This window comes from Schistocerca gregaria, chromosome 2 (assembly GCF_023897955.1).
Source record: "Schistocerca gregaria isolate iqSchGreg1 chromosome 2, iqSchGreg1.2, whole genome shotgun sequence".
Taxonomy (NCBI): domain Eukaryota; kingdom Metazoa; phylum Arthropoda; class Insecta; order Orthoptera; family Acrididae; genus Schistocerca; species Schistocerca gregaria.
The window spans coordinates 1,054,865,305-1,054,891,959 of record NC_064921.1 but is presented as its reverse complement, the minus strand read 5'-3'; the positions used below and the strand labels follow the sequence as shown (position 1 = coordinate 1,054,891,959).

Genomic DNA, 26,655 nt, shown 5'->3' with positions numbered 1-26,655 from the left:
ATATACATTGCAAATGCTAAGTTGTTCGCTTTATTTGCTACATAATCTATGTGTACCTTCCAATTTAAATTTTTGTCAAGATTTAGGCCGAAGAACTTCATGTGGTTTGCTTCTATGATATACTGATCATTGCAAGTTATCTTTATTTCACTCCTTTCTATTGATAAAGCTTCAAATTGCATCATTTTGGTTTTAATTACATTTAGTTTTAGTCCATTTTTATAGAACAGAGATTCAAGTTTTCTTAAGTATTTTTGGCTTTTTCTGGAATATTTTCAGATACCTCATTTACAATTAGAACTGATGTATCATCAGCAAATAAGACTGAATGAACATCAATAGCAAGTGGCAGGTCATTTATGTAAAAAAAAGTGACAGATAGGGACCCAATATCGAACCTTGTGGGACTCCTTAGGGAACTGTTTTCCAGTCTGAGGAATAATTGATTCAAATTGAAGTTAAAATTACTCTTTGTTTCCTACCTGACAGGTAAGAGCTAAACCATTTTAAAGCAGTGTCCCTGATTCCACACACCTGTAATTTGTGGAGGAGTAATGCATGGTTCACTAAATCGAAATCTTTCGTTAGATCGCAGAATATTCCTGTGATCTTTCTACCTTTATCTAATGCGAAGCATATTTTTTGGGTAAACTCATTTATGGCATTCACAGTGCTTTTACCCTGTTGGAATCTGAATGGGTTTTTAAAAATTATATCATTTACATTAAGAAATTTAGTAATTTGTTTTGCTTGCCATTTTTTCAAACACTTTAGAGAAGACTGGAAAGAGAGAGATAGGGTGGTAATGTCCCCATATCTTCTGTCGATCCTTTCTTGAATACAGGTTTGATCTCAGCATATTTCAATACATTTGGAAAGCATCCCTGTTCAAAAGATTGATTTATAATAGTTGACAGTGGTTGAGAAATAATATCGTACACAAACTTGATTACAGATATTGTTATTTCATCCCACCCATGTGGGGTTTTGTTTTTTAGGGACAATATTTCCTCTTCCACAAACCTTTGGGTGATTTTTTCCAGTTGTTTAAAAGATGTGTTCTGGCTGTTTTGCAAATGTGTGATGCCCTGATAGAATGTCATATCCCCATCCGATCTTACTACATTTAGGAAGAATTCATTGAAACAACTTGACATTTGAACAGGGTTTACTATAATTTCATTTAATGTCTAATCTTCAAAGTCTCATGAATTTTTAGTTTGGCTCCTAATTCAGACTGAACAACTGAGCACACTGAATTTGTTTTATTTCTGTGTTCTCGTACGAATTTATTATTTGCCATTTTTTTAGCTGCCATTACAACTTTCCTAAATACAGCTATATACTGTTCGACATAAGTAACAATATCTGAATTTCTGTTTGATTTTAACTCCTTATGGAGCTCCCTCTTTTTGGTAATAGAAATTTTTTTCCTGTTGTAATCCATTTGAGTTTACCAGTTACTTTCTTTTGCTTATACCTACAAGGAAATGATTCATTAAATACCTCTAAGATATAATTTAAGAATTTGTCATAGTTTATTGAGCTTCAACTATTGTGGTCTACAGGCCAGATTTCTGAAATTTCTGAATGAAGTCACGAAAATTTGTGGAATCCTTGCTTTCAACTAAGACATTTAAGTTGAAGTCTGCTGCTGTAACAACTTTTTTCTTACTTTATTTCTGGAGTTTTTCTAGGAGGCATTCGAATATGCTAAAAACACTTTCGTTACCGTACATCCAGGAATTCTGTAGATTGCTATAACCAGTGTGTTCAGACCACTTAGTTCTACAGAGCAACTTTCAAACACGCTTTCTTTATTTAAATAATTAAAACTATCTCTTATTGTATAACTTACAGAAGAATTGACAAGAATGCAGGAGCCTCCACGAGATTTGCTTATTCTACAAAAGCTATCAGCTACCTTAAAATTATTAATACTATTTAATACTTTTATACTATCTTGTGTTAACCAGTGTTCGTTCAGGCAGATTATTTTAATATTAACGGATTGTGGAAGCAGAATTTTTAGTTCGTCGATTTTTGAGTATTTACGATTTGGTAGTTCTGCCCCTAAGCCATTTATATTCCAGTGCATCAATAGATCATTTTTGTTTTTAGTTATTTTATGTGCATCCTTTGTTTGGTACCTTAACTTTTTAATTACAGTCTGAGTTTTTTCTTTGTCATCAGAATGAATTAGTTTCCCTTGCTTCTTAGGATTATACACACATCTATGAACATTTTGTAAGGTTCACAGAGCCTAATCTATTCAAGTGCAGGCCGTCTTTTCGCAGACACTTATAATTTAAGAACTTGTTTGGGTCAATGAATACTGCACCGAGTCTGTTGCACTGTTCCCTAATGCCGGTATTTATTCTGTTGATGTAAGTATCACTTACCGATCTTCGGTGAATAACTCCACTAATTACCAGCCTGGATGTTGGGTATAGAGTTTTCGCCGATCTAATCAGATTCCGTGTTTCATTCACGATTTCTTTCTCACTGTTACTGCGGATGGAGTTTGTGTCCACGTGGATTAAGACACCTCTGTAATCGTCGGTACTTAAAGTTTTGTTACCAGTTTTCCCCGTGTTTATTTTCATAGACAATACATTCTTAAAATGTTTGTTGAGTTGAGCAGACGTGCAGCATGCCTCGTAGAAATATGCGCCAACCGTACTGTCAAATCAGTGAGTTGCAACGGGTGTGTACAAGTTCACGGAAGACTGTAGAACCCTACTAGATGGATCAGATCGCACTATCCAGACCAACCCCCAAGTGGATCGACACCTCATCCGAACAGCACTGCAGGACAGATCTGCGTCGTCCTCGGTTGTGGCGCAACTGTGGAACAGTGTAACACGTCTTACACCATCAGGACTGGCAATCCGTCGCCCACTTCTGCGCCTCCCTTTGACGAATGCTAGATGACAATGGTGCATGGAACGACGTCACTGGGAAAAGGAATAGCATCAGGTAGCGTTTCCGGACGATTCCATATTCTGTTTGTATGACAATGATGGCCGCATTTTGGTTCGCCGTAGACAGGGGGAGTATTTGCGCAAGACATACAGCACCACACCAAGCCTTATGTTGAGGGGTGCTATATAGTAGAACCGCAAATCACGGCTTGTGCGGTTCCAGGGCACTGTCACCAGTGTGGCTTACGTGGAGGACATCCTGAGACACGTAGCCACACCCTTTCTGCACAACGCCCCAAAGGCCATTTTTCAGCAAGACAATGCACGACGACACGTTGCTGCACGAACAAGTGCCTTCTTGGTGACACAGGTTGTCAGCCTTTTGCCCTGATCTGCCAGACGACCAGACCAGTCCCAAATTGAAGATGTGTGGGGTATGGAGAGACGATGGGTGTAGTGCTGTGGCCTAATACCAGTCACTACATGTGAACTTTGGAACTAGAAGAATGCACCAAGGATGGCTAAAGCACTGCAGGACGCCTTCGCGTCTTATACGCGTCCGTGCCACCACGCGTGGAGCAAGTTAACAGGCCCAATGACGGGCGCTGTGCATACTAGGCAACAGGACACTTGCTGAACCAAGATGGCTGAAATGATAATCATTTCTGTAGGACATACTAATGTACATGTCCTGTGAACATGAACGTTCCATCTCTACTCGTCCAAGGTGTTCTGTTTTTTTTTTCTGAAGATGAGTGCATAATAAGTTTAATCAGAATTGACGACGTGCACACAACGCTGTGATCACATGACAGCAGCTTCCTTTTGTGATAACTTCGTCTCTCTAACATGATACGTCATAGTGTACTCTTTAATTTATGCGTGTTGCCCATTTCTAACAGTTACGTGTGTGTATGAGTGCAGAATAGAATGCAGTACGTTATTGATCAAATGTGCAAGAACTATTAAGGCAGCCGTTAGTAAGGTTTTTGCCTACACAACGTGCTGTGGAAGTTGTACTTGTAAGCCCATTCGTATGGGCAAGACTACATTTGCAACATTCTGACATATGTATGCGTCGTCACAGTTTTCGATTGTTTATCGAAGTGTTCTTACCGAAGCGTACGTCGTAAGTCAGTTATCGTGTTTTCGTGAGCACGCGGACGTGTTCGCGGAAGTACCTACACAGTGGTCCTGTTTTTCACGAACACATTCGCGGACGTGTGAGAGGGGGCGATGATGTTTGGTTTGTGTGCCGCTCAACTGCGCGGTCATCGGCACTCGTACCAAGTCCCAATTTTTACACAATCCAATCTAGCCACTGTCACGAATAATGATGATGAAGTGATACGGATTACACAAACATCCAGTCGCCTGGCAGAGAAAGTCCACAGCCCGTCCAAGAATCAAAACCGGGACCGCGTGATCCAAAGGCAGCAACGCTAACCAGTAGACAACGAGCTGCGGACACGTGTGAGGGAAACTGCAGGTTTATAGGTTCCCGATAACGACATGGCCCGCGCCCCGGACGCAGCGATGGACACAACACTGAGTGACAATATACAACAGCTACTGAATGACAATAACAAACAAAGCTTAAAGGCGAGGTCCACTCCAGACACCAAAATGAAACACCAGGAGGAGAAAGATGCAGACCAGAGACGTCAACGTCAGCAAGTACTGGATGAAGTACAGTCCATTCAACGACAAATATTTGAAGACCCCGATGCATTTCTGAAGTTTCAACGTCGTCAGATACCTCTGCGTCATTGTAGTCACAACTGGCAAGGCACCAGGAAGACAACAGATCAACTTATGGAATCCCACGATGATGAGGGTTTCGAGTCTGTACAAAAGTAGAAGGCTATCCAACGGAAGACAATGCAAACCACACGGCAACAACTCTAATTGCCAACAGATACGATGAAGATCCTCCGCAGGAGTCTGCAACTGCCGAGGCACCACGCCTACTGACGGATGCGAAACTGCCAAAAGTCCACCCCCCCCCCCCACCCAATTGTAATTTTTAATTGCTAAAATAGCGTAAAAGTATGCAGAGAACTAAAGGCACTATTTAGTGGAAGCTTAAGAGCAACTTATACAGGAGATGGAATGAAATTTTACGTCGATACATTTGAGAACTATCAGAAGGTGTCTTCTCTTTTCCGAGAACAAAAATTACTGTTCCATGCATATCAAGATATCAAGATCAGGGACCTAAAGGTGGTAGTTAAGGGTCTACCACCGTTAGTCACAGAAAAGCAACTTCCACAACACTTGCAAGAGCACGGTTTCACTATTAATGACGTGCACCAGTTCAAACGCAAGAAGCCGGGTAAACTCCACCCACTACCCACAGATGCTGTGACACTACCGCATGGAGAAAGGTCTTGTACCATTTACTTATTACGCTATGTACTTTCGAGCCAGTGAAAGATTATCGATCACGAAATGCACCTTCACAGTGTAAACGCTGCCAACCCTGGACTGAAAGAGCCAGTTAGCTGCAAGGTGTGTTAAATGTGGAGATATGCGCCCAAGCGCCGAATGCAACCAAGCACCTGACACACCCCTAAATTTGCTAGCTAGGGCCAACATAAAGCTCCTTGGAAAGGATGTAACGAGTTCTAGAAAGTTCTGAAAAAGTTCCGAGTAACTGCGTCTAATACCGCAAAACTATGCATTGAGTTTCAACCCACTGCTAACATCGTCAAACCGGTGATCCCCGACAAGACAAGGTCGTAAGCTCAACTACCGCCACCACCAACCCACCGAAACACGCACTGAAGCCCGATTCCAACAATGCGAGAAACAAATGGGGAACGTACGTTTACTTCAATACTTCAAGGAGAACAACAAACCAACACGGATGCTTCGAGATAAAGACTCAGATACAGCACTTAACGAAGTTACTACGGTCTTAAAACTTCTGAGCAGTCAGAATTTTCTACACAAACTGATCCTCCATGGGAAAAGAATGCTGGCAGCAAAAGACAAGCTGTCAGAAATAGCTATCTTGGTAGAAACCCTAGAGCAACTCGAAGAGTCCGGATAACATCATGGACACACAAACACAGGACCTTCGAATCTATATATGGAAGGCAACAGGTATTCACCACAAAAAGAATTAATTGACAGGATTTGATTACATTACATGATTTTATTACACTATATAAAACTGGTATTGTTCTTCTATTCGATATCCACCTCCGACTGACTGAAAGCTTTAAGCTTCAAGCCGGCCGGAGTGGCCGAACGGTTCTAGGCGCTACAGTCTGGAACCGCACGACCGCTAGAATCGCAGGTTCGAATCCTGCCTCGGGATGGATGTGTGTAATGTCTTCAGGTTAGTTAGGTTTAAGTAGTTCTAAGTTGTAGGGGACTGATGACCTCAGATGTTAAGTCCTATAGTGCTCAGAGCCATTGAACCATTTTTTAAGCTTCAAAATATGGTAGGATATCATAGAGATGGACAACTACGATGAGGTGGAGGCACACCTATCTGCCTCCACCGCGCCATAACCCATCGAGAAGTGGACCCTCCACAACTGCGAAAACTGGAACAGTACCATTTAGACAGACCTAGGAGACATCGCTCTAGTTGTGATATACCTCCGACCAGCACCCCAATTAATCAAACAGAACATAAGAATTACGTGCATTAGAACTACTTAAACCTAACTAACCTAAGGACATCACACACATCCATGCCCGAGGCAGGATTCCAACCTGCGACCGTAGCGGTCGCGCGGTTCCAGACTGTAGCGCCTACAACCGGTCGGCCATCTCGGCCGGCTTCTGGCAACGCTTCCGAGGATAAACCGCCCACAATCCCGAAGAATGCACCAAGAAAATAACTGGGCACAATTTAAGAGACAGCTCAGAAACAACACGGTAGGTGCTGGCACCGGAACATACCGACTCTGCGGCGGTCTGTACAGCACGAGGAGTACGGAAGGCGCGTGAACTGCCCTCTGTTGGAAGACAAGATGTTCACCTTCCTGCTCCGGACGAAAGACGAATGGAAACGAGTTAAAATTACACGAACCGACTCTACTCCTGTGCAACCTATCCAAACCCCCGCAGGTACTAACCGCAGACCCAGTGATCAAAGCGGAAACATTTGCAACAGCCTTCGAACAGCAGACAGCATTACTGAGGGAACCATTAAACGTATCCCAGAAAGAGTACGAATATACCACCAACCTACCTGTGAAGCGGTCTATGACAGAAGACGATACATCGCAACCAAGCCTCCCTGCACCAAAAGAGGTAAGAATGGTAAAGAAGAAACTCCACGTGATTAAGGCACCAGGCACTGACAGAATAAGCAACCTTCACTTGAAGAACGTGCTAAGATAACTTCTGGTTCTGTTAAACGGAATTTACAGCTGTTGCCTAACCGAAAGCCAGGCCTGCATATAACAATAGCTACAAATTACAGACCTATTAGCATCTTCAGCGGGATGAGTAAATCCATGTAAAGCGTTATCTACACCCGTTTCCTCGAATGTCTACTGGCTGATGCCACATTTTGGGCAGAACAATACAGTTTCCAAGGGAGACTGTCAGGGGAGCTGCAGTTATTACGACTAGCAGAACACGTTACAAAGAAACTCTACACAACCAGCGCCTCCGCTACAATTTTCTAGACATAGGAGAATCGCAGGACACGGTTTGGAGAGAACACCTGAACCGGAAACTGGAACAACAAACGCCAGTACCAACTTGTTACAGCAAACTCATTGCTTATTACCTGAAAGTCAGAAAAATGATCGTAACAATCCGAGGCCAACCATCTGACTGCCGCCCGGCAAGAGCGGGACTACCCCAGGAATCGGCTCTTTCCCTCCTGTTATTCGTTAATTACGTCAACGAGATACCAACAGCCGTTCGAGTGCAAGTAACACAGTTTGCTCGTGATACGGCCTGCTTTACCAGCGGAAGACACATCCGGGTCGATATCAGACGACTGCTAGAATAGCTCGAACCGCGAGGGGTAGGGCGCGGTATGAATGTGTGTCTTGTCCTTAGCATAAGTTAGATTGAGTAGTGTGCAAGCTTAGGGGCCGATGACCGCAGCAGTTTGGTCCCATAAGACCTTACCGTAAATTTACAGATTTCCAACAACGCGACGCTACAGCGACAGGCTGCAAGATCAACGAAGTACAGTTAAACCCGACCAAGACGACTGCCGTTAACTTCAGTAAAAGACACCCGCAGATGCGTATTGCACTGAAACAGAACGGACAAGACATTTCACGGAGTACTAAGGCGACATACTTAGAGGCTACCCTACACAAACAATTCTTCCTCCTTACGCATATAGAATATCTTAGAAACAAAGCCATTAGAATGGATAGGACACTCTTCTGCTTTTTTAAAGGCTCAGACCTAAGCACTTCAGCCAAATTACGACTGTATAAAGCAACAGACCTTTCAAAAATGCTGTACGGCAGTTGTGTTTGGGGTATGGCTAGAGACAAAGCCATTGGAATGGATAGGAAACTTTCTCCTTTTTTAAAAGCTCAGACCTAAGCAACACAGTCAAATTGAGAATGTATAAGATACAGCCTTTTTCAAAATCTGTACGGTAGCACAGTTTAGGGTACGGCTAGCTAAACACAAATCAATCGCGTTCAACTAAAAGAAAATATGATTCTTCGATGGATACTTTGTAAGCGTATCGTCATATCGCTGGCTTATTTGTGGAGTATCTTTGCGGGCAGCCACGTCTGTCGAGTCGAGAGCGGGACACGGAACTGTTATGTTGTGTGGTGTGTAGCTCTGCATGTGAGATGCGTTGTTGGTATGGAAGTTGAAGTGTTGCTGCAAGTGATACTACAGTAAAGTGATAAAATAAGTAAATAACTCAGAAGAATGTTCGTGAAGAAGTAATTTCAAATGAGCAGTGCTGCTGTTAATGAATTGTGTATCCTCTCGTTGCGTGTCGTACCGTACAGTATCAATTACCTGCGCCATGTTCGGTCTCTCAGAATGAACTAAAGTGAATCAGCAAAAATTAGTTACCACAAAAGAGTACAAACAAATGCGAGTGTCTTGAAGCGAGCGTGAGGACGTGCGATCGATCATCGCGTTTCCGCATTATCAACAATCGGCTGTGCCGTGACGGTTACGCGCACGCTCGTACAAGTGAGAACTGAGAAGTGAAAAATCAACTTTACGACCAGTGTTACATCGTTACTGGTGACACGGAGGACTACTAACAGATATCTGTGGGAGTGACGAGCGTAAGAACTGTCGTTGGATCATTCGACTTCTGCATCATCAACAACAGCTGTGTGTAGCAGAACAGCACGACCGCCGCGGGATCACCAGGTACGTCGTGTGGACAGGGCGCGCGGTCACGAAACGAGAAGTCAGTGTAAAGTACCCCACCGATTCGTACTCGCGGGCGTTTCACGACTTGCAACTTTCGGATAAGAAGTGCCGTATAATTTATTAGGAGAGTCAACCATTTATGTACAAATACTGATTGTTATTTCATGTTATTGAGTGACGTTACGCGAGCTCTGGGATGTGTACGTTAGGTTAGGTTAGTGTTGTTTAACGTCCCGTCGACAACGAGGTCATTAGAGTCGGAGCGGAAGCTCGGGTTAGGGAAGGATGGGGAAGGAAATCGGCCGTGCCCTTTCAAAGGAACCATCCCGGCATTTGCCTGAAACGATTTAGGGAAATCACGGGAAACCTAAATCAGGATGGCTGGAGACGGGATTGAACCGTCGTCCTCCCCAATGCGAGTCCAGTGTGCAGGATGTGTACGTCAAAGGACTTGTGGCACAGTGTATACACTCTTCCGATCCATGACAGAGCAAAGAACTAGTGCTACGAAGTAAGCACACTCCACGGTGGTGCACGTTTGACGGCGCTAGCGGCATCTATGTGTGAAAGGGAACAGTTATTTGGCACCCATTACGGAAGACGACGTAAGTGGCCCTTATGGGCGAAAGTTAAAACTTTTTGGCAGCCATCACCGTATACGACGTGAGCGGCGCCTAGGACCGACGCTGCAAATATTAGCACGCTTTGCGGAGAGGGTGCAGTGCTGACAGCCGGACGGCGTCAACTAAATCGGCACTACGCAACAGCCGCGGCTATGGAGCCAGAAGACAACGCAAAGTAAGTTGCGCATCACGGCGTTACCTCACGCAACTGAAGCAACGATAGTAACTAACTGGCAGTGCAGATTGCATTGTATAATTACGTAATTACAAGTAGTGACAGTTTTAAATTCTTTTTTATATCCAAAATTACGAGACATTGCTTACTTGCCGACCGTATAGTGAAGTAAATGTCACTGTCAGGCCCTGCTTACTTAGTGGTCTAATTTTTAATAACAGTTAAGGGTAAACGAAATGAGTTTTTCGATGAGTAAATCGATTTTTTGGTAAATGCATTTTCGAAAAATTTTGATTCTCCTGTTTAATACCATGTATAAAATATTTTGATGACGTGAATAGAACTATTTTAAATAATTTTGTACAATAATTTCGACACACGATGTTCCTTGTATATGACACGTGAAATATACCTGATATACACTCCTGGCAATGGAAAAAAGAACACATTGACACCGGTGTGTCACACCCACCATACTTGCTCTGGACACTGCGAGAGGGCTGTACAAGCAATGATCACACGCACGGCACAGCGGACACACCAGGAACCGCGGTGTTGGCCGTCGAATGGCGCTAGCTGCGCAGCATTTGTGCACCGCCGCCGTCAGTGTCAGCCAGTTTGCCGTGGCATACGGAGCTCCATCGCAGTCTTTAACACTGGTAGCATGCCGCGACAGCGTGGACGTGAACCGTATGTGCAGTTGACGGACTTAGAGCGAGGGCGTATAGTGGGCATGCGGGAGGCCGGGTGGACGTACCGCCGAATTGCTCAGCACGTGGGGCGTGAGGTCTCCACAGTACATCGATGTTGTCGCCAGTGGTCGGCGGAAGGTGCACGTGCCCTTCAACCTGGGACCGGACCTCAGCGACGCACGGATGCACGCCAAGACCGTAGGATCGTACGCAGTGCCGTAGGGGACCGCACCGCCACTTCCCAGCAAATTAGGGACACTGTTGCTCCTGGGGTATCGGCGAGGACCATTCGCAACCGTCTCCATGAAGCTGGGCTACGGTCCCGCACACCGTTAGGCCGTCTTCCGCTAACGCCCCATATCGTGCAGCACGCCTCCAGTGGTGTCGCGACAGGTGTGAATGGAGGGACGAATGGAGAAGTGTCGTCTTCAGTGATGAGAGTCGCTTCTGCCTTGGTGCCAATGATGGTCGTATGCGTGTTTGGCGCCGTGCAGGTGAGCGCCACAATCAGGACTGCATACGACCGAGGCACACAGGGCCAACACCCAGCATCATGGTATGGGGAGCGATCTCCTACACTGGCCGTACACCTCTGGTGATCGTCGAGGGGACACTGAATAGTGCACGGTACATCCAAACCGTCATCGAACCCATCGTTCTACCATTCCTAGACCGGCAAGGGAACTTGCTGGTCCAACAGGACAATGCACGTCCGCATGTATCACGTGCCACCCAACGTGCTCTAGAAGGTGTAAGTCAACTACCCTGGCCAGCAAGATCTCCGGATCTGTCCCCCATTGAGCATGTTTGGGACTGGATGAAGCGTCGTCTCACGCGTTCTGCACGTCCTGCACGAACGCTGGTCCAACTGAGACGCCAGGTGGAAATGGCATGGCAAGCCGTTCCACAGGACTACATCCAGCATCTCTACGATCGTCTCCATGGGAGAATAGCAGCCTGCATTGCTGCGAAAGGTGGATATACACTGTACTAGTGCCGACATTGTGCATGCTCTGTTGCCTGTGTCTATGTGCCTGTGGTTCTGTCAGTGTGATCATGTGATGTATCTGACCTCAGGAATGTGTCAATAAAGTTTCCCCTTCCTGGGACAATGAATTCACGGTGTTCTTATTTCAATTTCCAGTAGTGTAGACAGCCTTGCCAGAGATATAATTGAGCACAAGAGAGTTAGCTTTTCTGTTGGCTACAATGCTACAAAGTTGACAATAGGTTCTGCACCATTTGTATTGTTTCCTTTGTGAGTACATCCATGTCATTGTTGTGAAAGTAGTATATGGAGAAGTCATTGAGTTTTCTTTCCTTCAACATGCCAAGACCTAGTCTGAAGGTATTTAGAAAGCGTGTACATTGGCGCAAGAAAGTAAAGTGTACAAAAAATTCGTCTGATTCATCTTCGTCAGTATCTGATGTCCCAGTAGCGACTAACCTCAACACTGGTAGTGATACATTAAGTGATGCTGCTGCAAGTGCACCGGAAAGTGCTTCAAGAAGAAAACTAGCTGGAATTGAAGAAGAATACAAAAAACTAAACGCTGGGACTACAAAATATGAGGTAATTAACTTCTCTTTATTATTAGACGTTTTGTAGAACAATGTTTGCTGCAAACAATGTGGAAAATGTGGTGTTTCATTGAAAACAAACTTACATGTAGGACATGCATGTGAATTAGAGTTGACGTGCAGTTATTGCAAACACAGTGTTACTTTCTCCAATTCCTCACATATTACTGCAGCTACAGGTAAACTATACGATATAAACATTAGACTGGTTTATGGATTACGGTTTATAGGAAAGGGCAGAGCTGCAGGTGCCATGTTGTGTGGTGTGATGAACCTCCCTACTACACCTTCAAAATTTAACAAACACATAATTGCAATAGGCTCTGCTGTAGAAGATGTGGCACAGGAAAACATGAATGATGCTGTTGAGGAAGCAGTTGTTGAAAATAATAATAGCAGAGACTTGTCCATAGCTTTTGATGGAAGCTGGCAGAAGAGAGGCCACACATCTCTGAATGGTGTAGTAACAGCTACAAGTGTGGACAGTGGTAAGGTAGTTGATGTGACAATACTATCCAAGCATTGCAGATACAAGGAGAAAATGAAAACTAAACATGAAGAGGAGTGCATGGCGAATTACTATGGGTCAAGTGGTGGTATGGAAGTTGCTGGTGTAAGAAGTATTTATCAACGCTCAGTAAAATGGTACAACGTTAGATACATAAATTATCGTGGAGATGGTGATTCAAAGGCTCTCAAAGAAATTGAGGAACTGAGACCCTATGGTAACGACGTGAAAATTTCCAAACTGGAGTGTGTTGGCCATGTTCCAAAAAGGATGGGATCAAGACTTCGACGGCTCAAGACTAGCATGAAAGGCAAGAAATTGAGCGATGGAAGAACTTTAGATGGGAAAAACAGACTGACAGATGCTGCAATAGATCATATTCAGAAGTGCTATGGTCTAGCAATAAGACAGAATACAGCAGATGGAGAATTAATGATAAGAGCAGTCTGGGCTCTGTTTTTTATACAGCTTCAAACAATAAGAATCCCCAACATGGGCTATGTCCAAAAGCAGACAATAGTTGGCGCAAGTACAACAGAGGCAAGGTAACTAAGACACAGTACAATGACCCTCATCACCTGCCACCTCCCATAATGGATGAAATAAAACCAATATTCCGAGACCTCGCAGATATTAGTCTACTAAAGAAATGTCTTCATGGCCGGACTCAAAATCCAAATGAGTGTGTGAACCATGTGTTATGGAATAGACTACCTAAAACTGTGTTAGTGGGTTTAAACACACTTCACGTTGGAATTTATGATGCTGCTTCATCATTCAATCAGGGCAATATAACAAAGTGCAAAGTTCTGCAGAAGTTGGGGCTCTGTGTACTACTACAAACTGCCACAGCTATGCTTTGTTTGAACAAGGAATGGCTCAGGCCTTCAGATAATGCCATAAAAGTATATTCAAAGATGGCAGAGCCATCAAGAGGAAGCTGTTGGACGATTCTGATGATATAAGCTACGGAGCAGGCTTGTACTGAAGTAAAAACTTTGAAGCTAATTTCCCATAACTTTAGTTTTTTGTGTATAAGGTACATTTTCTCAGGGCCTATTTATAGTAGAAAGGTGAGATTTTCTGTAGTTGTTCCTTAAGACCTTCTAATATATCTGAATTAAAAGATATGCTGAATTATTTGGATGTAAATTTTAAAATATTTGTTAAAATGTATAACTTTTTTTAACATTTACAAAAAATAAAATATCTGAAAAACTAAAAAACTATACACTATTTTTTCAAAATTAATAATTCAGCATAAAAGCAGAACGTATCTCTGCATTCTGTGAAAAATCAAGAGTATCGTCCAAATAACAAATGAGAAAATGTTCCTAACTTTTAGCTCAATTTAACATTGTAAGCATAGGGCATTCCGTATACCCTTAATACAATTGCAGAACTACATTTACGTTAGCTTATATTTAATTCCTTTTTTTTCTTTTGGTGATCTTGTTTGTTATGTGTGCTTCTGAGCACGAATTACAGCGTCGAATGTGTACGGCGTTGTAGTTGGGTTATGGATATTGCTATCGATACTATGCTATGAGTGTTATTATAATTTTGCTTGGATGATTTCACCGTGGTTCATTATGGCAAGTAATGAGCTTGGTGCAACTGCAGTAGACAGGGATGTGAAAGCAATCTCTTTAGGTGAAAGTAATCAGGTGGAGACGAAAACAGAAGCAAGTAGTAGTGAAATGTCGAAGGATTCCGGTATAGGGGACAGTAGTTGATCTGCAGAGATGGGAAGTCCTAATGCAGTGTCGTCACCAATCATGGAGACGCCCAAACGAGATGATTGTATACTTTGGCCTGACCTGTCTATCGTTGACATGCTCAAAATATTATTGAATAGTAACAGACAATTAGAGGAAGACATTAAGCGCCAGAGGGAAGATATTATGCATCAGAGGGAAGATATTATGTGCCAAAAAGAATATATTAGGCGATCAGTAGAAAACCAGAAATTATTATTATTTCCAGAAAACAAACAATTAAGGGAAGATATTAAGCGATTGGTAGAGCACATAAATGAACGACTCAGTAAAAAAATCGATGAGACTAATGTGGCTCTAAGGAAACTGGATGAGTCAAGTCATCAGAGATAAATGAACTTAGTGTTCCAGTAGAGGAGAATGATGCAGGCAATACTAAACGTTTTGAAAGGGTAGTGGCCGTACTGTAGGTGCAACCACAACGGAGGGGTATCTGTTGAGAGGCCAGACAAACATGTGGTTCCTGAAGAGGGGCAGCAGTCTTTTCAGTAGTTGCAGGGGCAACAGTCTGGATGATTGACTGATCTGGCCTTGCAGCATTAACCAAAACGGCCTTGCTGTGCTGATATTGCGAACGGCTGAAAGCAAGGGGAAACTACAGCCGTAATTTTTCCCGAGGGCATACAGCTTTACTGTATGCCTAAATGATGATGGCGTCCTCTTGGGTAAAATATTCCGGAGTTGAAATAGTCCCCCATTTGGATCTACGGGCGGGAACTACTCAGGAGGACGTCGTTATCAGGAGAAAGAAAACTGGCGTTCTACGGATCGGAGCGTGGAATGTCAGATCCCTTAATTGGGCAGGTAGGTTAGAAAATTTAAAAAGGGAAATGGATAGGTTAAAGTTAGATATAGTGGGAATTTGTGAAGTTCGATGGCAGGAGGAACAAGACTTTAGGCCAGGTGAGTACAAGGTTATAAATACAAAATCAAATAGGGGTAATGCAGGAGTAGGTTTAATAATGAATAGGAAAATAGGAATGCGGGTAAGCTACTACAAACAGCATAGTGAACGCATTATTGTGGCCAAGATAGATACGAAGCCCACACCTACTACAGTAGTACAAGTTTATATGCCAACTAGCTCTGCAGATGATGAAGAAATTGAAGAAATGTACGATGAAATAAAAGAAATTATTCAGATAGTGAAGGGAGACGAAAATTTAATAGTAATGGGTGACTGGAATTCGAGTGTAGGAAAAGGGAGAGAAGGAAACATAGTAGGTGAATATGGATTGGGGCTAAGAAATGAAAGAGGAAGCCGCCTAGTAGAATTTTGCACAGAGCACAACTTAATCATAGCTAACACTTGGTTTAAGAATCATGAAAGACGGTTGTATACGTGGAAGAACCCTGGAGATACTAAAAGGTATCAGATAGATTATATAATGGTAAGACAGAGATTTAGGAATCAGTTTTTAAATTGTAGAACATTTCCAGGGGCAGATGTGGACTCTGACCACAATCTATTGGTTATGACCTGTAGATTAAAACTGAAGAAACTGCAAAAATGTGAGAAATTAAGGAGATGGGACCTGGATAAACTGAAAGAACCAGAGGTTGTACAGAGTTTCAGAGAGAGCATAAGGGAACAATTGACAGGAATGGTGGAAAGAAACACAGTAGAAGAAGAATGGATAGCTCTGAGGGATGAAATAGTGAAGGCAGCAGAGGATAAAGTAGGTAAAAAGACGAGGGATAGTAGAAATCCTTGGGTAACAGAAGAAATATTGAATTTAATTAATGAAGGGAGAAAACATAAAAATGCAGTAAATGAAGCAGGCAAAAAGGAATACATACGTCTCAAAAATGAGATCGACAGGAAGTGCAAAATGACTAAGCAGGGATGGCTAGAGGAAGATGTAAGGATGTAGAAGCTTATCTCACTAGGGGTAAATAGACACAGCCTACAGGAAAATTAAAGAGACCTTTGGAGAGAAGAGAACCACTTGTATGAATATCAAGAGCTCAGATGGCAACCCAGTTCTAAGCAAAGAGGGGAAAGCAGAAAGGTGGGAGGAGTATATAGAGGGTTTATAGAAGGGCGATGTACTTGAGGACAATGTTATGGAAATGGAAGAGGATGTAGATGAAGACGAAATGGGAGATAAGATACTGCATGAAGAGTTTGATAGAGCACTGAAAGACGTGAGTCGAAACAAGGCCCCACGAGTAGATAATATTCCATTGGAACTACTGACGGCCTTGGGAGAGCCAGTCATGACAAAACTCTACTATCTGGTGAGCAAGATGTATGAGACAGGCGAAATACCCTCAGACTTCAAGAAGAATATAATAATTCCAATCCCAAAGAAAGCAGGTGCTGACAGGTGTGAAAATTACCGAACTATCAGTTTCATAAGTCACAGCTCCAAAATACTAACGCGAATTCTTTACAGACGAATGGAAAAACTGGTAGACTGGGACGTCGGAGAGGATCAGTTTGGATTCCGTAGAAATGTTGGACCCCGTGAGGCAATACTGACCTTACGACTGATCTTAGAAGAAAGATTAAGAAAATGCAACCCTACGTTTCTAGCATTTGTAGACTTGGAAAAAGCTTTTGACAACGTTGACTGGAAAACTCTGTTTCAAATTCTGAAGGTGGCAAGGGTAAAATACAGGGAGCGAAAGACTATTTACAATTTGTACAGAAACCAGATGGCAGTCATAAGAGTCGAGGGGCATGAAAGGGAAGCAGTGGTTGGGAAAGGAGTGAGACAGGGTTGTAGCCTCTCCCCGATGTTATTCAATCTGTATATTGAGCAAGCAGTAAAGGAAACAAAAGAAAAATTCGGAGTACGTTTCAAAATTCATGGAGAAGAAGAAAAACATTGAGGTTCGCTGATGACATTGTAATTCTGTCGGAGACAGCAAAGGACCTGAAAGAGCAGTTAAACGGAATGGACAGTGTCTTGAAAGGAGGATATAAGATGAACATCAACAAAAGCAAAACGAAGATAATGGAATGTAGTCAAATTAAGTCGGGTGAGGTTGAGGGAAATATATTAGGAAATGAGACAAAGTAGTAAAGGAGTTTTGCTATTTAGGAAGTAAAATAACAGATGATGGTCGAAGTAGAGAGGATATAAAATGTAGACTGGCAATGGCAAGGAAAGCGTTTCTGAAGAAGAGAAATTTGTTAACATCGAGTATAGATTTAAGTGTCAGGAAGTCTTTTCTGAAAGTATTTGTATGCAGTGTAGCCATGTATGGAAGTGAAACATGGATGACAACTAGTTTGGACAAGAAGAGAATAGAAGCTATCGAAATGTGGTGCTACAGAAGAATGCTGAAGATAAGGTGGATACATCACGTAACTAATGAGAAGGTATTGAATAAGATTGGGGAGAAGAGAAGGTTGTGGCACAACTTGACTAGAAGAAGGGATCGGTTGGTAGGACATGTTTTGAGGCATCAAGGGATCACAGATTTAGCACTGGAGGGCAGCGTGGAGGGTAAAAATCGTAGAGGGAGACCAAGAGATGAATACACTAAGCAGATTCAGAAGGATGTAGGTTTCAGTAGGTACTGGGAGATGAAGAAGCTTGCACAGGACAGAGTAGCATGGAGAGCTGCATCAAACCAGTCTCAGGACTGAAGACCACAACAAAAACGAGTCAGATGTCAAAGCAGTTAGGTCCAGGCTTACGTTGAGCATTTTGAACAACTAGATGAGGAACTGAAACACTGTAATCACAGGATATCAGCTATTGCGCTAAACCAGGATGCTTACGCATGGTGAGTAGAAGAGATGTACAGTGAGGTACAAAAGACTAAAGAACAGGTCAGTCAGCAGGTGAAGAGTGAAATGAAATCACTATTATGTGATGGAGGCATTGCTGGTGGTAGCTTAATTGGTACACAAAGTGATGAGGTCTTCCTTGGCATAGGGAATTTTAAGTACTTCGAACCACATAGGAGGCATCCTAAAAATTTCTTAGATCAATTTAAGGGCATGTTACCTGAATTATGGGTCTAGCAAAGAAAGGTACGCTTCGTTGCAGCAAGAATGGAAGGTGAAGCTCTTACCTGGGATGTGAGAATAGGACATAATTGTACAACCATTGCTGAATTTGAAAATGAGTTTTTGCAGCATTATTGGTCGAGACAGAAGCAAAATGAAGTACACAACAGTCTATACCAGGGTAGAAGTTTTGCGAGAGGGCGTGACCAGAAATTAAAGAAATTTTTTCAAAAAAATTATGAGAGGAAGTTGTATTTAGGTGAACCAGTGACGACAGAAGCAATAGTGTCTCTGACCATAAGTAAGCTACCAACTGGAGTTCAGGAGAAGTTGCTAGCTTTCCCTAAAGATGACGTAGAGAGAATGAAGTTAGTCTCAGGAGAATTAAACCCGTTGTATGAATCACAAGGAACAGGAGGAGGAAAGATGATAGAAGAGTATCAGGGAACAATGAAACTAATACCTATACCCATTAAAACCATGACAATGGACATAGTGGACGACATTGGAATAATTATAATGACAGGAGACATTACGGTGCTTTCTGTGGCCATGGTGGTCACAGAGGCGTCCATGGCGGCTACGGATACCAGAACACAAGGCACAATGCATTGGATGACCAGGTGCAAAATTGGAAACATGGCAAGTGGAAAGCGTATATAACATATTTTGAGGGTGTAATCATCAGCATACCTCATGCCACAAGGGCAAACACCAAGTATAAAACATTAAACTATAGTGAGCAAGATTAATGAGAGTGATATCTTGTGATGTGTCTAAATATGTACACATGTCAGCTGCTATTGTCCTTAAGTACAGACATTAATTTCTGATTATTATGAGGTTTCATGAGGACGCTCGAATCGATTGAGATTTAACTAGGATGTGTTACAGCCATATGCAATTTTTTTCTTTCTTTTCACCTTCTGTGTAACCTAGATTATATGTATAACATTTCATCTTGCCCACACAGTGAGATGGTTTGAGTGATTATTAGTGTCTAGTGTACATAGGTTGTGGTATACAAAAGTTTTTCATTTCAAAGTTTCTTACTACTCCTGGTTAATGATTGCTATTATTTTTTGTACCATTCACTTAGTAACTAAATTTAACTTAAAGGACATCCATTTATTTCTTTCTTCTTAATAGCCTATGTGTTTATTATGTCACATAGAAGATCGTAATGTCTACTGTAGCAGCAACAGACTAAGGCTACGTTGAATAGGCATTGCTGGGGCAACACTGAGAGCGCCATTAAACTGTCTCATGTACGACAATGGACGGATTTCCACGAGGCGAGAACGGCCAGTTGACGACTACGCTCCACATCTGCCGGCCAACACAGCATCGACGCTACGACGCTACACTCACTCCCCACCCCCTTTCATTGCAAAAGGACGCTCCCTTGTGATGCTGTGTTGTGAGTAGCGAAATAATACTTTTTTCTTTTCCTTGGATTTTGACAGCCTAGTGCTGATGGAGGTTCTTCAATGTTTGCCTAATAGTGCCACCAGTGATATTGTTCACCAAGAGTAGCAGTGAATGCATGTGTTTTTCTACTAATTTTTGTTATCTCTTTCTTTCAGTCACCTATCTGTCATATCTAACCTTTTGTATTTGTAAAAGTTTCTATTTCAGGGGCTTAATATTTTGTGTCTTATTGTATTATCTCCTTGTTTATCCACTCTATGGTAACTGTGTTTTGTTATACAGGTTGCACTGTGGGTAGGGTTCTTTTATTATATAAAATTTTGCACATTTCACAACTGTTCTTTATGTTACCATGATTATGTGTAACTCATGTCTGGTCCACAATGTAGCAATGGTATATAACTGTGGGATGAAGCAGTATACAACCCCCCCCCCCCCCCCCCCACTCACACCATCTCTCTAAACCCCCGCAGTAGAGAATTATTTATATTTCCATATTCTCTTCGACAATTCGTAAACTTTTTCGTGCGGGAATGTAAGCGTATTGTCATATCGCTGGCTTAGTTGTGGAATATCTTTGCGGGCAGCCACGTCTGTCGAGTCGAGAGTGGGACACTTAACTGTTATGTTGTGTAGTGTGTAGCTCTGCATTAGAGATGCATTGTTAGTATGGAAGTTGAAGTGCTGCTACAAGTGGTACTACAGTAAAGTGATAAAATAAGTAAATGATTCAGAGGAAAGTGCGTCAAGAAGTAATTTAAAATGAGCAGTGCTGCTGATAATGTATTTGTGTATCCTCTCGTTGCGTGTCGTACCGTACAGTATCAACACCTGCGCCATGTTCGGTCTCTCAGAATGAACTAAAGTGAATCAGCAAAAATTAGTTACCACAAAAGAGTACAAACAAGTGCGAGTGTCTTGAAGCGAGCGTGAGGACGTGCGATCGATCATCGCGTTTCCGCATTATCAACAATCGGCTGTGCCGTGACGGTTACGCGCACGCTCGTACAAGTGAGAACTGAGAAGTGAAAAATCAACTTTACTAACAGTGTTACATCGTTACTGGTGACACGGAGGACTACTAACAGATATCTGTGGGAGTGACGAGCGTAAGAACTGTCGTTGGATCATTCGACTTCTGCATCATCAACAATCATCCGCGTCGTGTCGGTTACGCATACGTTCGTCCGAATGGCATTTTGGACTGTTAATCATCAAGATTGTTGATTGCGATAAACATTTACGATTAAGAATGTAATCAGTGCTACCTGTGGTTTTTCGTATCGTCTGAGAATGTAGATGTTCGTACCAGACATAGGACAGTGATGTGTTCTAACATTGAGTTGTTCCCCTTAACCGCTTGAAAATTTCGATAGATAATTTCAGCCAAGCCAACAGCTGTGTGAAGGAGGACAATACGACTACCGCGGGATTATCAGGTACATGGTGTGGACAGGACACATGGTCACGAAACGAGAAGTCAATATAATGTACACCACCCATTTGTATTTCCAGGTGCGTTACAACTTGGTGCCAGCCATTGTACAGAAGAGTTGATCTACATAATGAGCTCATCTACATCTACATCTACACGGATACTCTGGAAATCACATTTAAGTGCCTGGCAGAGGGTTCAGCGAACCACCTTCACAATTCTCTATTTTTCCAATCTCATTTAGCGCGTGGAAATAATGAACACCTATATCTTTCCGTATGAACTCTGATTTTCCTTATTTTATCATGGTGGTTGTACCTCCCTATGTAGGTCGGTGTCAATAAAATATTTTCGCATTCGAAGGAGAAAGTTGGTGATTGGAGTTTCGTGAGAAGATTCCGTCGCAACGAAAAACGCCTTTCTTTTAATGATTTCCATCCCAAATCCTGTATCATTTCTGTGACAGTCTCTCCCATATTTCGCGATAATACAAAAGGTGCTGCATTTCTTTGGACTTTTTCTGTGTACTCTGTCAGTCCTAACTGGTAAGGATCCCACGCCGTACAGCAGTATTCTAAAAGAGGATGGACAAGCGTTGTGTCTCCTTAGTAGGTCTGTTACATTTTCTAAGTGTCCTGCCAATAAAACACTGTCTTTTGTTAGCCTCCCTCACAACATTTTCTATGTGTTCCTTCCAATTTAAGTTGTTCGCAGTTGTAATACTTAGGTATTTAGTTGAATTTACGGCTTTTAGTTTAGACTGATTTATCGTGTAACCGAAGTTTAACGAGTTCCTTTTAGCATGCTTGTGGATGACATCACACTTTTCGTTGTTTAAGATCAATTGCCACTTTTCGCACCATTCCGATGTTTCTTCTAAATCGCTTCGCATTTTGTTTTGATCTTCTGATGACTTTATTAGTCGATAAACGACAGCGTCATCTGCAAACAACCGAAGATGGCTCCTCAGATTGTCTCCCAAATCGCTTATATAGATAAGGAACATCAAAGGGCCTATAACACTACCTTGGGAACGGCAAAAATCACTTCTGTTTTACTCGATGACTTTCTGTCAATTATTATGAACTGTGACCTCTCTGACAGGAAATCACAGATCCAGTCACATAAATTATTTCATAAGCACTCAATTTCACTACAAGCAGCTTGTGTGGTACAGTGTCAAATGCCTTCTGGAAATCCAGAAATACGGAATCGACCTGAAATCCCTTGTCAATATCACTCAGCACGTCATGTGAATAAAAAGCTATATATGGACACGATAAATGAAGCGGTCGACGAAATTCCATAATAAAATAGACCAGTTGAGAGTCTCAATGTTTCATAGACGAATATTAGGTCACAAACTGCTCATTCCCATAGCACCGTTATAAAGTACCCCGATCATTACTACAGTGAAAATATGAGCTACTTCATTAGCTGGAGGTGTCTTACACACCAACACAAAGTTCCTGATAAGTTAACTCCAAATTTTCAAGAAATAAATAAAATAAGCACTTATCCCTACATGACGCCAAGAAACATGCATTAAAAAACAAAAATGAGTATGTATGGGTGCATGCCTGTCCCCACATGACACGAAAAAAAATGTAAAATGTGACACACACACACGCAATATCATTTAAATAATATAAATAACAATTGTAATATGTATGCTTAATGTTGTTCACTAATGTGTCTTTGGTATTAATTTGCAGACTTGTGGAACTGGCCTTAGGGGGAAAGCTAGCACATAAAATACTTTATATTCATGGTACATTGAAAGAAGGAAACTGACAGCCTACAGTAGTGAAAACGGTTTCATCATTTAGACGAATGACAATAAAACACACCGTATAGAACTGTTGTTCAAAGTCTCTCTTTGCCCAAGCTTAAACTGTTCATGGCAGAGAATTATGTGCAACATAGCTACTCAGGAAACAGCCAGTTCCTGAAAATTGTCGGTATCGCACATAATGGAAGTTTATACTCTGTCTGTTACAATTAACAGCAGTAACATGCGACCTTGTGCTGTAATTTATATTCACTCCACTGACGTAGGACTTACCAGAGAGCACCATGTCGAGGTACTGGCAGCCCAGGACCTGCTCGTAGCTGGGCTGCCCCCCGGTCTTCTGCATCAGCTGGTCCACCTCCCTCTGCAGCCGCCGCTGCACGTCTTCGTGCGTGGCCAGCAGGTAGCTGCAGAAGGTCAGCAGTGTCGATACAGTGTCAAAGCCGGCGATGAAAAATATGAGCGCCTGCGCCGTGATATCGTCATCAGTGAGGTCTGCAATAAGGTGATATGCAGAGTGCAGGATACTGTGTGCTCAAGAAAAAACGAAGTACATAAAATGACTCTGCTACCTGTCTTGACATGTTATTAATTTACACATATTGTCCGTCCAAGAGAGACTGTGTTCACGGTAGTTTATAAAACGCAATGTGTTGGCGAGCCATATTTACCTTCCAAGTGACACTCTAGCATGGTGTGGGTGATGTATGCTAGTTCATTTGTAAAGTGCAGTTCTTAACAACCAATGGAATACCATTAAAGATATGCCAAACACATAAACGCGAGTTAGTAAATTACTCAGAACATTTTAAATGTTTGGATTTCCAAGCTGATTAGGATTTGTAACGGGATGTTTGTGTTCCTCTTCAGTACAGAACTGGAAACAGATAAATTAATATGAAGTGTGTTGTGTGTCTTTCTTCGCGTCGATGTTTGATGACATAATAATGTTGGGTAGCTTGTACTTAATTTGAAAGAGCTAACAATGAGTCTAAGTACAACAACTCTTTCCCAAATGTTTGTGTGACTTGACTCACTCTACCTGTGATCCATTAATTCCTTAAACCATGAATATTCCATTTATCCCATACGTTTCTAGAACTGCACAACTTTATATACGTCTGCATTAAGGAGATGTTCGTGAAGTTTAGAATTCGTTTTTTATACAAGCTTTATTTTTATCGAACTCATCATACATGCATCCTTGTATAATTTTTTTTATCTTATAACAAATTAAAAATGACGGCTGAGCAGCCTGGTTCGCGAGAAGCATTGTATAGACTCAAGGCTATTTTTGAAGCCTATAAGATAGAATTAGAATGAATCTGCGGGGCCATCACGATGGGATTGTAGCTATTTGAGGAACACATAAGTATCTTGGCATGTTTTAAAAAAAATTGAAATGATTAAAAAATATTTAAAATTCGAATAGAAAACGCTCACGCCATAACTCCTAAATTTAATTATCTTTAATTAAAGAAGTGAAATGAATCGATTAATCTGTTGGAGCTCTAGAATGCTTCGCGTCAAAAAATGTTGTTTCGAGAAAAATGCGTTTAAATTTAAGAGCAACAAACAAAAAGTTGTTTCAAATATCACGGTAAATCTGCAATACTAAGACCATAGAGTCATCTTCTTCGTCAAACATGCTCTGATACTGAAGTTGGTGCTGTATTCGTTTCAGTCTGAACTATTTCAACAAAGTGAGACACTCCTTGCTCTGCGACTGCCGCGCGTTTCCTCAGGGAACTCCGCGAAGTTTTTACACTCCGTCCCTATGAGATTCCTAAAACGTTCGTGATCTTAAGCATAGGCGAATAACCTTCGATGAATGTAGCTGCAGTTATATACGCTGCTATGTCTACAGCTTTTGCCCCACGGTGGAATGTTTCGGTACAAGTTTCCAAATGCACACACTGAAGCTCTTGTTGACATATAACGTATTGATACCGGTGCATCTTTTAAGGAAATATTCATTGGACAAAAATTCGTGTACTAATCGAATCTTTTCTTGAACTAATTCATCGAACACTTGCAGCTGCCAGTATTTTGCTCGGCGCGCCGTTTCGTTCAACTTGCTGTGTTATTGTTGTTGTCTTGAGTCCTGAGATTGGTTTATGCAGCTCTCCATGATACTCTATCCTGTGCAAGCTTCTTCATCTCCCAGTACTTACTGCAACCTACATCCTTCTAAATCTGCTTAGTGTATTCATCTCTTGGTCTCCCTCTACGATTTTTACCCTCCACGCTGCCCTCCAGTACTAAATTGGTGATCCCTTGATGCCTCAGAACATGTCCTACCAACCGGTCCCTTCTCGTCAAGTTGTGCCACAAACTCCACTTCTCCCCAATTCTATTCAATACCTCCTCATTAGTTATGTGATCTACCCATCTAATCTTCAGCATTCTTCTGTAGCACCACATTTCGAAAGCTTCTATTCTCTCCTTGTCCAAATTATTTATCGTCCATGTTTCACTTCCATACATGGCTACACTCCATATAAATATTTTCATAAACGACTTCCTAACACTTAAATCTCTACTCGATGTTAACAAATTTCTCTTCTTCAGAAACGCTTTCCTTGTCATTGCAGGTCTACATTTTATATCCTCTCTACTTCGACCATCATCAGTTATTTTGCTCCCCAAATAGCAAAACTCCTTTACTACTTTAAGTGTCTCATTTCCTAATCTAATTCCCACAGTATCAACCGACTTAATTCGACTACATTCCATTATCCTCGTTTTGCTTTTGTTGATGTTCATCTTATATCCTCCTTTCATAACACTGTCCATTCCGTTCAACTGCTCTTCCAAGTCCTTTGCTGTCTCTGACAATATTACAATGTCACTCGCGAACCTCAAAGTTTTTATTTCTTCTCCATGGACTTTAATACCTACTCCGAATTTTTCTTTTGTTTCCTTTACTGCTTGCTCAATATACAGATTGAATAACATCGGGGAGAGGCTACAACCCTGTCTCACTCCCTTCCCAACCACTGCTTCCTTTTCATGCCTCTCTACTCTTATAACTATCATCTCGTTTCTGTACAAATTGTAAATAGTCTTTCGCTCCCTGTATTTTACCCCTGCCACCTTCAGAATTTGAAAGAGAGTATTCCAGTCAACATTGTCAAAAGCTTTCTCTAAGTCTACAAATGCTAGAAATGTAGATTTGCCTTTCCTTAATCTTTCTTGTCGTAGGGTCAGTATTGCCTCACGTGTTCCAACATTTCTGCGGAATCCAAACTGATCCTCGCTGAGGTCGGCATCCACCAGTTTTTCCTTTTTTTTTGTTTGTTTATCAGTCTACTGACTGATTTGATGCGGCTCGCCACAAATTCCTTTCCTGTGCTAACCTCTTCATCTCAGAGTAGCACTTGCAACCTTCGTCCTCAATCTCTTTC

At 42.0% G+C, this 26,655-nt stretch overlaps 1 protein-coding gene across 3 annotated transcripts in view; it reads right to left on the bottom strand.

Annotated features, from left to right (window-relative positions):
• The window catches only part of LOC126335584 (cytochrome P450 9e2-like), a 99,043-nt gene that overhangs the window by 18,245 nt on the left and 54,143 nt on the right, over positions 1-26,655 (bottom strand). For all 3 annotated transcript variants that reach the window (XM_049999017.1, XM_049999018.1, XM_049999019.1), the window contains exon 6: positions 23,522-23,743. In XM_049999017.1, coding sequence (XP_049854974.1) covers positions 23,522-23,743 — 222 coding nt within the window. The remainder of the gene's footprint in view (positions 1-23,521; positions 23,744-26,655) is intronic.